A 13,557-nucleotide genomic window follows, 5' to 3' on the forward strand; every position below is an offset into this window, starting at 1 on the left:
TAGAAGGTTGTCCTAATTCCTGCTTCCTTTATACTCCATAGAACCAGTAGCACGATTCAGTTTTCTCGCTTGAGCAAAGGAGTTCGGGGCCACCAGACTGCCACGGGGAGATCGGGAGAGGAGAGGAAGAGGGCAAAGTATAGCATCTTCTATGTACAATTGTTAGCTGTACACCCTATTTAAAAGATGTAAAGACAAACTTCAAATGCAGTAGCATCATTTTCACAAAAATGGTTTCCAATTTTTTTCTCTTTTTTGCATATTTTTAAAGTGAAATTTACCATTTTCAAAGTTTATATTAGTTTTTATCAGAGATGCACCAGGCACCGAAGGACGCGTGTTTGGTGTTGTTGCAGTAGTTTTTTCATGTAGCGGAGCCGGAGGGTCCAATGATGATCACAACTTTCTTTGGATTTTGCTGTCGGATGGCAATATGACTGATTGTTTTAGTTAGGCTAGTCGTAATATATACCAATGGTATTATAGTTATTAATTAGGCGCCACCATTTTACTGACATGGCAAGTAATTATAGAAGGGAGATGAAAGTAGTATCTCCATGAAGATAGAGCTTGAGTATGAAAAACCAACATTTTAAACCACACGCATATTTTTTTTATCTTGTCAATTGTCATAGACATGATCTAGACACTAATTAATTGACTTGTGCTTTTATAAGAAATAACAGCATGATATGTATTGCAGGAGGTGTATCATTCTCTCATTATATGACATGTCATGTTTTGAATTGGGGTTAGTTTTAAGATGACACGCTGCAATACTTTTTTTTTCAGATAACGTTTTCTAAAAACAAAGAGCGTTATTTAATTTGTTCACATTTCTGCACGCACGCACAAAAGAACCCTCATAATTTGCAGAACACGAACAAAATAACGTTGAATGTTCTAGAAGTCCCTCAACCCGTCTTGCCTCCAAACCCCATCTCCCTCCCTCAGTCTCGCACCCACAGACCCACTCTCCAGCGTATAAAAACTGCGCTACCTCATCTCTAAACCCCGCCTCGCCTCGCCACTTTGCTTCCAAATCCTCCGCCTCGTCCCCTCCACCTTATCCTCTCGGCTCGCTCCCTGATCCTTCTTCTCCGTCTCCCGATGGCCTCCGCTAACGCCATCTCCACCGCCTCCCTCCTCCGGCCCCTCTCTCAGGTCAGCTCCTCCTCTCCTCCCTCGTGCGCAGGCTTATTTCTTTCCCGGCGTGGCTGTCAATTGTTTCTTGGTTCCTCAATTGCGGTTTTCTCCGGCGGGGAGGCCGTCTGAATTGCGGTTCCTCGCCCAATTTAGGGTCTTCCGTGTTTGTTGAACTGTGGTTTCCTGACGAATTCTGTGCTCTCCATCCTCTCCTATATGTAATGTAACATTTCTTCTTGGCTGCAAGCAGGGCAGGGCGAGGAGGGCCAGGAACGGCCGGTCGCAGCGGTTCGTGGTGCGTGCGGACGCCAAGGACATCGCGTTCGACCAGAAATCCAGGGCGGCGCTCCAGGCCGGCGTCGAGAAGCTCGCCAACGCCGTCGGTGTCACCCTCGGGCCCCGAGGTAGCGAACGCCCTGACCCGGATGCTACAGCACATTCTGTGTGTTAGATGCTCTATTGTGTTTCTCCTCCAGAATTAAAACTGCCATTTTGATGTTGTAGCAGGTGCTTCATCTTCAAAATTACGCCTGCTGATACAGACTCAATTGTAATTTCTTTCTATTGCAACTGCATTAACTATTTCATTCTCGAATTATACGACACTAATGTTTATGTATAATTTTTGTGCCCCTAGTTCCTTAACGTTATCAGGATGCTCCATAATATGTTCAGTACCTTTAGTGATTACTGACAGAATGTTATTTAATGCAAATTCTAATCCTTGAAAGCTAATTTTGATCCTCGAAAGGCAACACTCTTGTAGTGTAGTGGTAAGCTCCCCGGTTGAGGGAGACACCAACCAGGATTCAAAATCCTGGTTGCAGCAAAAAAGATCCCCTCACTGGCAACCCGAAAAAATAGTGGTAGGGCTGGTGGAGATAGAGAAGAATAAAGGGGGGTGTGGCACCTTCACAACATACTTAGACATTCAATTTAACATGGTGAAAATTTAGAGGTGATAAGAGACTATGATTTTTGTCTGGGAGCAGCTGCACCTAGCACTTATAACCTAGCTCCACCCCTAGGGCGCCGGCCTGTGGCACCTGTGGTTGGTTTGGGGTAGTTGTAGTGGTCGCCATTCGCCAACCCAGTGGGTCATGGTTGGCCGAGGTTACGGTGCCGCCCTAGGTGAAGCTGGAGTTTGGAGGTTTTCTTGGCTAGCTTGGCTGAGATTTCTTTCTTAGTGTAATGCTGTGGGAGGCGGTCTTTCCCCCACCGATCGAGTTTTTTTGACTGTGATCCGCGATGAACTGTTTAGTGTACTTTTGTTTCTTAGCTTAGACAATGGGCATACCATCTTCTGTGATCATAACACATTTTTGCGTAATCTAGCTTAAAAAGAAAATATACAGTACTGTTAAGCTGAAGCAATCTGCGACCTCTGGAATGTTTTCACAGGGAGGAATGTAGTGCTGGATGAGTATGGTGCGCCCAAAGTTGTAAATGATGGAGTTACTATTGCCCGGGCTATTGAGCTGTATGACCCAATGGAAAATGCTGGCGCAGCACTGATCCGTGAGGTGATTTATTTTTCTTTCTAATTAACATGTGGTATCATTGTAATATTTGAGAATTCTGAATTCTCAAGCTATATTCTTGACTTTTTTGTTGTTAAAGGTTGCTAGCAAGACCAATGATTCGGCTGGTGATGGGACTACAACTGCTTCTGTCCTTGCTCGTGAAATCATCAAGCTAGGCCTTCTGAGTGTCACGTCTGGTGCAAACCCTGTGTCACTTAAGAAGGGAATAGACAAAACTGTGCAGGGTCTAATTCAGGAGCTTGAGAACAAGGCTAGACCAGTCAAGGGTGGAGGTGATATCAAAGGTGGTTATTGTATTTTAATGTTAGACTTTGTATCTTTTATTTACTTTCATTTGTTAGCGCAGACAAGTAACAAAATTTGTATTTTCAAAACATAATTCATGCCTAATTTGGAGCTGTTCGGTTTTACAGCTGTTGCGTCTATCTCTGCTGGCAATGATGAATTTATCGGATCCATGATTGCCGAAGCAATTGACAAAGTGGGCCCTGATGGTGTCCTTTCAATTGAGTCTTCATCATCTTTTGAGACTACTGTTGATGTTGAAGAAGGAATGGAGGTTCGTTAAATACTCAGCTTGTACAGTTACTTCCTTTCTTTGTATGAAGTAGAAAGTTCAGATTTTATTTTCTTGACCCAAACTTCTGATTTTTTTTTCTTGAACCCGAAACTTCAAATTACATAACATCGAAATGTTACAATGCATATGTACTATCACAGGTCCTCAAGTTTAAAAGTTTTTTTAAATATTGCAGATTGACCGTGGATATATTTCTCCACAATTTGTGACCAACCTTGAGAAATCTATAGTGGAGTTTGAGAATGCTAAGGTTCTTATTACTGATCAAAAGATCACAAGCATAAAGGAAATTCTTCCAATTTTGGAGAAGACCACACAGCTGAGAGCCCCGCTGTTCATTATCGCTGAGGACATTACTGGTGAAGCTTTGGCAACTCTTGTTGTTAACAAGCTCCGAGGAATCCTTAACGTTGCAGCAATTAAGGCCCCGAGCTTTGGTGAGCGGCGGAAAGCTATCCTTCAGGACATTGCCATTGTTACAGGTTTGTCTTGCAACCAACAGTGACACTATTGTATCTTAATTCTTTCCTCAGATTGGTACGTATTTTCACTACTGTGGTTGCATTCCCTTTTGCTGATTGAAGTCTTTTGCTTTGATGCCTGCGATAAGTTGATGCAATAAATGCTCCATGCTCAGAAATTATGTCAGATATAAATATATTATTTTCTTTTTCCATATAATCTGTCCAATGTCTTAGCCTTTTTCCACAATACATTGAGTAGCTCTTTAGTTTCATCAGCTGTGCTGTAGCTTCTTTCTTCCACTTGAACAAAATTGGGTGAGAATACTAAGTGATCAAACCATCAAAGGCGTTTTCTCAGTTAGCATTGCATGGATTCATTAATCATAAATCATCTGTAATGTTAAACTTTATGCAACCATCTGATGCAAAAACTTGATAGGTTGTTCAATGGTGTTCGGCATGTGTCTATGAATCTACGATGGAGTTGAGAAGTTGAACTGCGTCTCTTGGTGTCAAGAGTTATAAAATACTTGGCATGCTAGCATGTTGTTCAAGTTCATCTCTTTAGGTCCATTAGTCGACTCGAAGCCCTGAACCCTAAATATTGACAATTTGGACTAGTAGTGTCAGCCTGCAAGAGAAACCATGGTTCTTTATTGCACTTGCATCAACCATGATGTTTTAGCTTACTGAACATTATAAGAGTTCCTTGCAATGATGCAATAGCTAAATGGATAGCATGAATTCCTCAAAGTTAGAATCTTCGATGCGTCATATTCTTTTCTTTTATTAGTTCTTTTCCTTATCCAGACCCTTATTTAACAATTATATTCTACTTGCCTATATATTTCTCAGTTTCATCTTGCTTATGATATAATTTCACTTTCAGGTGCTGAGTTCCTAGCAAAAGATCTTGGTTTGTTGGTTGAAAATGCTACAGAGGAACAACTTGGGACAGCAAGGAAAGTCACTATACATCAGACCACAACTACCCTGATAGCAGATGCAGCTAGTAAAGATGAGATCCAAGCGAGGGTTGCACAGCTAAAGAAGGAGCTTGCTGAAACTGATTCAGTTTATGATACTGAGAAATTGGCTGAGAGAATTGCGAAGCTTGCTGGTGGTGTTGCTGTTATCAAGGTTGGAGCCGCAACTGAGACTGAACTTGAGGACCGCCAGCTACGAATTGAGGATGCAAAGAATGCCACTTTTGCCGCCATTGAGGAGGGCATTGTTCCTGGAGGTGGCACGGCATATGTGCACCTATCCACCATTGTCCCTTCAATCAAGGAAACAATTGAGGACCCTGATGAGCGTCTTGGTGCTGACATTATTCAAAAGGTAACTTGGCTGACAGATATTAACGAATTGATCTGTGCCTATACAGTTAGATAACATAAATGCATTTATCATCAGACGTCCAATCACAAAATACCTTTATCTCTTATCTGTGCTGGTAAAACGTGATTAGTAACCGTCATCAGACGTCCAATCAGATAAATACCTTTATCTGTGCTGGTAAAACGTGATTAGTAACCGTCATCTAGGATGTGCGTTTCTGAGTATGTTTCTGATTAGACATGGACCATAGTAGTGTGCCTTGCAGGCATTGGCATTTGCATAATTCAGGCCAGTTCTTGTCACGTCTATACTGTTTCCATTAGCAACAAAACATCTATTTTTTTTAACAATAGCTTGTCAACTTCTGCAGGCATTGGTAGCACCTGCTTCGCTAATCGCACACAATGCTGGAGTGGAGGGTGAAGTGGTCGTTGAGAAGGTCAAGGAAAGTGAGTGGGAAGTGGGCTACAATGCAATGACGGACAAGTACGAGAACCTGATGGAGTCCGGTGTGATCGACCCCGCCAAGGTGACAAGGTGCGCGCTCCAGAATGCGGCCTCTGTGGCTGGAATGGTTTTAACCACACAGGCCATTGTTGTTGAGAAGCCGAAGCCGAAGCCTCGAGTGGCTGAGCCGGCGGAGGGCGCCCTTAGTGTGTAAATTTTAACGTTCTTGAGGCCGCTATTTAGATGGTTCAGATCAGTTAAAAGGGTAGAACTTTGGTTTGAAATTTTGGTTCAGGTCCACTGAAAGGTGTAGTGTAGGTTTGCCATTTTGCGGATGAAGGGAGAAGGGTAATTTTACTTTGATCTGAAGTCATGCGAATCAAAGAAATTTGCATCATCATTTTTGAAATAAATTGATGGCGATGTTCAATTGTATGTGGAATGAGTTATGCATACGGGATCATTTTTCTTTTGTCCATGTCAGTATTTTCCTTTGATCACCACATATATCTTTCTTTCTAAATAGAGCATATATATCAATGACTATCTATTGAACAGAGTAAAAAACTGATTTTAAAATCTTGCCAAAAACTATTGGGAGAAAAATAAAACCTCTCGTCCTTGGACTATATATTGAATCGATGATCTCCTTGGACGAAGTCTAGTGCACGCAATGTTCACTCGGTACCAATAATGCGTAGGCTTCGCCCTGAAGGCCCAATCTATGACTTTATAATGGATTTAATGATTGGCACTCTCCTTATGGCTGATTGGAGCCTGACGATGGCACATAGACGGTATGAGATTCGTCGGTAGGTAAGAGCCTCAAGACCGTCGAATGTTGTAGCTAGTGTACCGCGGCTATATATGCATGTATATTTCTACCTTCCACTTTGGTTTACGATTCGCGAGCATGCGACGTTTGGTATAATTGGCCCGAATCCATGGAGCCCGCAGCAGGTCTGGAGCTAGCTCTGTGGCTCCAGATCAGACACTCAGCTAGTGGCATCCATGATGTCTTGGAAATAATTTCTGTCAAGCTGTTGAAACTTTAACTGCAAGAGTCTTTCAAATATAAAGATTAAACTCATGGAAACTTTATTTTCATGGTATTATAATAACCGTTTTGAAGGTTTGTTCAGGGCGGTATTGTTAATTTTGTTAAATCATCAATCCGGCTCCACCAATGCATAATCTGGTCGAGATGATCGGAATACACATATACAACCACTACCGGATACAGTAAGTTTGCCGAGTGCCCCAGGCACTCGGCGAAGGGCCAAATACACTCGGCAAAGTGTTTGCCGAGTGTAACACTCGGCGAACATTACTCGGCAAAGTTTTTCTCGGCAAACAGGTTGTTTGCCGAGTGTCAACCATCGGGCACTCGGCAAAGCCTTTGCCGAGTGCCGCAATACACTCGGCAAAATACGACACTCGGTACAAAGGCGTTGACGGGCTGTCACGGCGACGGAAGCTTTGCCGAGTGTCTGACGGCCGACACTCGGCGAAGTCTAAATCTTTGCCGAGTGTTTTCTTAATTACACTCGGCGACATTTCCATCTTTGCCGAGTGTATTTAAGAAAACACTCGGCAAAGATGCCCGGCCCGCCATTTTTTATGCCCCCTTTGCCGTGTGTTTCCCTAAATACACTCGGCGAAGTTTCCATCTTTGCCGAGTGTATTTAAGAAAACACTCGGCAAAGATGCCCGGTCCGCCATTTTTTATGCCCCTTTGCCGAGTGTTTTCTTGAAAACACTCGGCAAATGGCCTGTGTTTGCCGAGTGCCTACCCAATGGCACTCGGCAAATAAGCAATTTCGCCAAATTTTTTGACCCCTTTGCCGAGTGTTTGAAGAATACACTCGGCAAACCCGTCTACTACTACCAGAAATGGCCTCTTTGCCGAGTGCTAACACTCGGCAAAGTGTCCTAATTCCTGCTACAAAATAGAAATGTTAGGTATAAAGGACCCCTCTCAAAAAACAACCACAGATACACAGGCATATTAATGGCAGCACAAGCATATAAATTGCACCACAGGATTCACAAGCACACAAATAGCATTCATAAGTTCTCGTCTAAATAAGTAATTCACAAGTTTTGCATCACAAACACAGAAATGACAAGTCACTGAGGAGGATGAGGAGGACGTGCAGGTGTCCAGTGCCCCCAGGAAGATTCTGCATTGGACGCTGCCGATTGATTCTGCACAAATGTAGGTAAAGAGATTTCATAGTCTAAACAAGTAATTCTAGTGGAAGTAAGTCTAGATTGATTGTAAGGTTGAGATTGACTCACAGGAGTAGCTGCAGGAGGTGGTGGAGGTGGCGGGAAGAGGTTCGGTGGCATAGGTGGTGGAGTTTGACCTAAACTGTGGAACACACTCTGCATGTATTGGAACATCTGCTCCGTCCTCTGCCTTTCAAGCTGCCGATCCGCCTCGATCCTCGCCTCTAGTTCCTCTCGGCGCTTCCGTTCTACCTCCACCTGGGCCTACAATATTTCATCCCAACCACTTATTGTCAAGCAAAAGGTAAGTACAAAATGAATGAAAAATTAAAGAAACACATCTAACCTGCAGAGCCTGCATCTGTAGCTGTGCAGCGGTAGGCCGTGGCCGTATCGCGGGGCTCGAGTCCGTGCTCCTTGCTCGGATCTGGGAGAGAGTGGGAGTACTGGCAGTGTCGATCACGCTATCTCCAATCCAATACCTGCCATGCTTCTTCCCTCCTCCTACCCTCATCACTATTTCAGGATCGATATCCTGAGAGCTCGGATCGAACTCTGGCCCGTGAACCTCCCTCGCCATGGCTGTGTACTCGGTGACGCGGCTGTGGATGCTGGGATGGCTGTACGCCTCGGGCGGGTCCTCCGGGTTGAAGTCGATGTCTGCCGTGGCCTTGCCCTTTTTGGACATAACCCATGCCTTGAACCGGGAGCACTCCTGACCATCATGTGATGAAGTCTGCGGAAAAAATGTAAAATGATTACAAAATATGCAGTATTATGTCTGAGAAAACAGAAATGAATTCACGTACCCATTTTTCCTTGTACTCATCAAGGCTCAGACTGCCTTGATGGTGTGATGCATATGGCATCTGCAGACGCCGCTCCCGGCAGGCATTGTGGTTCTCCAACCACCCAGGCTGCAACCACACGTCCACCATTTTTTCCCAGCACCGGGTAAAGGATCGGCACCACCACGGAGGCACCTATATGAAGTGTATGACATATAAATAACGGAATTAAGCGTAATTAATCTCTCAAATAGTAAATATAGTCTTTATGTACGTACCGCCATGAATTCTTCCTTGGTCAGGTTCATTGTCCTGGCCTCTTCTTTTTTGATCCTCATCCTTTTGTATTCAGCATAAAAGTCGATGATGGCTTGAACGCGCGCCTCGTAGTGCATGTCCTTAACAAGCTTCTTAGCGGCTTGTTCAATCACGGAGGCCGCCCTAGCCTCGAAGCCCTCCTGACATCTATAAAAGTCCTGCGTATAGACGGCAAGCATACAATTATTATATCAAGAATGTATTAAGCAATGTAGTGCTGCGAAGACTTACCCACAGCTCGGCCTTCACCCGCTCCGCCTTATTCGCAAACTGCCTGTGGTCACGATCACCGACGTCGGCGGCAGCGACGTAGTGGTCCCACGTGTAGGCCGGCTCCTCCTGTCCGGCGAAGACCACTAGACCGGGGAAGTGTAGCCTACACAAAAGACCGACGATGCCGTTGACCTTGCGGTTGTGGGCACCCCCACTGAGCTTAGTCCAACTCCTGCACAAGTGATTAATATGTGAGTTTGAACATATCAAAAGTACAGAGAATATGTGAAGAAACTTACTTTGCCCCAGCGGGTTGAATCAGGGGGCGTAAATGATCAGGGATGGGTCGCCTCGGGAGGGACGAGGGACCTCGCAACCAAATCTTGGACTGCTCCTCCCCTCCCTCCTCCCCTGCCTCCTCCCCCTCCTCCCTCTGCTGCTCCTGCTCCTCCTGTACCTCCGCCTCGTCACTAGAGGCGTGCGCGGAGGGTACCTCCTCCTCCTCCTCCGACGACGACGACGAAGGCACAGGCGACGGGGCCCTCACCCCTTTACCCTTTCCTCGACCCCTGCCCCGACCCCTGCCTCTAGCCAAGACCTGTGCCCCCACCGCTTCCTCCACGGGTGCGTCACCCCTGCCTCCACCCCTCCCTCGACGCCTTCCTCGACCTCTCGATGCGTCTGACCGTGTACCTGACCCGGAAGCTGCAGCTTTTAATTTTTCGTAAAGCGCAGCAATCTTCCTCGTACCGCCCACCATTGTTCAATCACCTGCATTTGCCAAGAGTAAACCAATCAGCACATATATAAATAAAACATAATTTCAAAAATAACATGGTATGACAAATAATAAATAAATTGCCACGATCCATACATGTCTTAGAAATAATCGTCATGATCGGGATTAGCTGGATCATAAGTCTCATCGTCACTGTCACGCGTGTCAAACAAATCATTCTCGTGCTCCGAAGTTTCAGCGTCATCATCAATGTCCTGTCCTAACTGTAACCGCTGAAGTAATTCTAACTCCTTCATATTATGAACCTCCTCTCCAGCGTCATCGTCAACAACCCTTTCATTGTCTACTTCCATTGCGAAAGCGTCGGTTAAATCAATCTCAAAAATCCCTTCGAGCCCATCTTCTTGGAAAAAATCTCCGTCATATGTGTTGGGGTTAATGTTATAATCTTCATTATTTGGTACAGGTAGTTTACCGTGTGGCGATACCTTGTACACAACATCCCAACCCTTCAGACGATCGTCAGTTTGGCACGGGTATGACAAATAATAAACTTGCGTGGCCTGTTGAGCCACAATATAGACATCGTCTCCTTGCAAGACGGATGATTGCCGAATTTCGACTAACCCAAGATTAGGTGCCCGTCTCACGACTGATGGATCAAACCAATGGCATTTGAATATGACTGGATTAATAACTTTGCAACCATGAAAAGTTAGTTCGTATATTTCTTCAATTCTTCCGTAGTACTCGACACCATCAGAGCCTAGCGTGAATACTCCGGTATTTGTCGTTCTTCGATTGGGCCGACTCTGCTCATGGCTTGTTGTGTGAAAACGATAACCATTTACGTCATAACCGGTAAAAGATCTGACCCTGTAGGCACAGCCATCGGCAACCTGTCTAACCTCAACATTTATAGACGAATCGGTTTGAGCCTGCAAGTTGAAGTAGGGTGGTTCGTTATATTATTCGCATGTACGGCAAACTTGGAACGTGGTAATCATGAACGAGCGAAATTGGATTGTACCTTATATTTGAACCAAGAAATAAAATCGGGCATTCCATTACCCGCACCCTTTTGAAGAAGGGTCTCGGCTTCGTGCGGGGTAGGTTCCCTTGAATTACGCCAGAATTTACGATGAAATTCCCTGTACCAACGAGAAACATGAGAGTTGATCGCAGAATAGTGATTAATTGAGAACAAACTAGTTTGTTGACAACTTACAGTATGTACGGCTCCACCTCGATAAGGTTGGTCAATACATACAGCATGATAGTGCGCCACTCTTTATGTTTCAATTTCTTCCGTGTCGCACCACTTGCACTTCCAAGTTGTCCTCGAAAAAGGCTAAGGCTCGATTCAACTTCTGAGTCATTATAACGAGCGGGTGGATTGTGCACGCTAGGAAGGTTGTCAGCATAGTATTTGGTTGTGAAGTTTGACACCTCCTCCAGAATGTATGCCTCTGCAATGGATGCTTCAATTTTGCATTTATTTTTACATTTAGTTCGAAGAACCTTTTGACATCTCTCAATTGAATAGCACCAACGACCCTGCACAGGCCCCCCCATTCGTGCTTCATACGGGAGGTGCAAAATCATGTGCTGCATCGGATTGAAGAAGCCAGGCGGAAAGATCTTCTCCAACTTACAGAGCAACACAGGCGCCATTCTTTCCATTTCTGCAACCACGGTCCGAGATAATTCCTTAGCACACAGCTGACGGAAGAAATTGCTCAACTCCGCTAGCACTTGCCAGACATTATCAGGTACATAGCCTCGAACCATCACCGGGAGTAGGCGCTCAAGCCATACGTGGTAATCATGACTTTTGAGCCCGTTGATTCGCAAAGTAGCTAGGTTCACTCCCCTCTTCAAATTCGCTGCATACCCATCAGGGAACATTAACGTTTGGAACCATTCTAATACCTCCCTCTTTTGGGCCCTCGTCAGGACAAAATCGGCCTTAGGCTTTCTCCACGACTTGCCGGCTCTAGGAGGCATCATGTCTAGCTTTGGTCTGTTGCATAACCTTGCTTGATCCACTCTAGCCTTGACGTTATCCTTTGTCTTGTCAGGAATGTCCATGATTGTACCAAAAATTGCCTCAGCGATGTTCTTTTCAGTGTGCATAACATCAATATTATGTGGGAGAAGAAGATCGTCAAAATAGGGGAGATTCCACAAGCAAGACTTCTGAGTCCAAGCATGTTGCTCGCCATATCCCACAAACCCACCTTCATGATTATTGACCTCAAGAGCGTCTATCTGAGCACGAACCAAGGCTAAGGTCAACATCTGCGGTGGGGGCTCATTAACTACGACATCTTTCGTAAAATTTCTAATATCTGTTCTGAAAGGATGGTCAGGAGGAAGGAATTGTCGATGTTTGTCGAATGAAGAATACTTGCCACCCTTGGTCAACCAAGTGAACTTCACTGAAGCCTTGCATACTGGGCAGGGGAACTTCCCGTGAACACACCAGCCACAGAAAATACCATATGCCGGCAAGTCATGCAGGGAATAGTGGTACCAAATATGCATCTTGAAGTTTGTCCGTGTAGCCCGGTCGTATGTCCATACCCCTTCCTCCCATGCACGGACCAAATCATCTATCAGAGGCTCCATGTACACACTCATATTATTCCCTGGGTGTTCTGGAATTATCAACGATAAAAATATGTTTTGTCGCTGAAAGATGACACCAGGGGGGAGATTCAAGGGGATAACAAACATAGGCCAACATGTGTACGGGGCAGCCGCCATTCCATACGGATTGAACCCATCTGTTGCGAGCGCAACACGTACATTACGAGCCTCTCGAGCTTTCTCATCATAAATGGCATCAAACTTTGTCCAGGCTTCACCATCGGATGGATGTACCAGCTTGTCAGCATTGTATCGACGTCCGTTTTTATGCCATGTCATTTGTTTCGCGGATTCTTCACACATGTACAGCCGTTGGATCCTCGGTATGAAGGGAAGGTACCGTAGAATCTTCACAGGGATTGCAAGCTGCTTCTTCTGACCGTCACCAGAGTCTACCTCCAGGAATCTAGATGATTCGCACTTCACACAGTACTTGGCTTCCGCATATTCTTTCCTAAATAAGATGCATCCCTTCGGGCAAGCATGTATCTGCTCGTATGGCATCTTAAGTGCACGAAGAAGTTTTTGTGCCTCATACATAGACTTTGGTAAGATATGACCCTCCGGGAGCAGGCTCCCAAAAACTGTCAACATAATATCGAAGGCGTCTCGACTCAAGCTAAACTGGGACTTCACGGCCATTAGACGTGCAATGGCATCCAGTTGAGAGACCTTGGTATGCCCGTGAAGGGGTTGTTGTGCCGCAGACAACATGTCGTAATACGCCTTTGCGGTAGCCTCGGGCTCCTCCTCCCTATGAGCTTCATGATAGTCATCTAACATGTCTCCCACCCCGGCGTCATCATCATATTGCTCGATACGTTGTCTGATGACCTCGTCCCTCCCACGATCGACCTCACCATGGTAGATCCATATGGTATAGTCTGACGTAAATCCGTGCCTAACAAGATGTTTACCCATTCCTAACTTGGTTTGCCGACGCATGTTTCCACATTTGCTACACGGACACCAAGTTTCTCTTCCTCCTTTGATCCTTGCAAATGCCCGTTCCAAGAAAGCATCGGTCTTATTTATCCATTCATCAGTCAACGAATTCTGGCTAGATCGGCCCGTGTACATCCACTGACGATCC

General features: G+C 45.1%; 2 protein-coding genes and 1 long non-coding RNA gene across 3 annotated transcripts; 1 reads left to right on the forward strand and 2 right to left on the reverse strand.

Moving 5' to 3' along the window:
• Positions 1-1,003: 1,003 nt before the first annotated feature.
• Positions 1,004-5,957, forward strand: LOC117849615 (ruBisCO large subunit-binding protein subunit alpha, chloroplastic). The gene is made up of 8 exons (XM_034731231.2): positions 1,004-1,164; positions 1,397-1,550; positions 2,548-2,669; positions 2,767-2,974; positions 3,104-3,249; positions 3,446-3,752; positions 4,624-5,075; positions 5,446-5,957. Exons 1-8 carry the CDS (start codon positions 1,111-1,113, stop codon positions 5,734-5,736), a joined length of 1,734 nt encoding a protein of 577 aa, XP_034587122.1. The 5' UTR covers positions 1,004-1,110; the 3' UTR covers positions 5,737-5,957.
• A 2,612-nt stretch (positions 5,958-8,569) lies between these two features.
• On the reverse strand, positions 8,570-10,977 carry LOC117850353 (uncharacterized). The gene is made up of 3 exons (XR_011897831.1): positions 9,373-10,977; positions 8,821-9,305; positions 8,570-8,737 (listed from the first exon to the last, which is right to left on the reverse strand). It is a non-coding gene; the product is annotated as an uncharacterized lncRNA (long non-coding RNA).
• Positions 10,978-11,036: 59 nt separating this feature from the next.
• Positions 11,037-13,379, reverse strand: LOC140222208 (uncharacterized). Its single transcript, XM_072292399.1, has 2 exons — positions 11,139-13,379; positions 11,037-11,057 (listed from the first exon to the last, which is right to left on the reverse strand). Exons 1-2 carry the CDS (start codon positions 13,245-13,247, stop codon positions 11,037-11,039), a joined length of 2,130 nt encoding a protein of 709 aa, XP_072148500.1. The 5' UTR covers positions 13,248-13,379.
• Between the last annotated feature and the right edge of the window lie 178 nt (positions 13,380-13,557).

This window comes from Setaria viridis, chromosome 3 (genome assembly GCF_005286985.2).
Source record: "Setaria viridis chromosome 3, Setaria_viridis_v4.0, whole genome shotgun sequence".
Taxonomy (NCBI): Eukaryota; Viridiplantae; Streptophyta; class Magnoliopsida; order Poales; family Poaceae; genus Setaria; species Setaria viridis.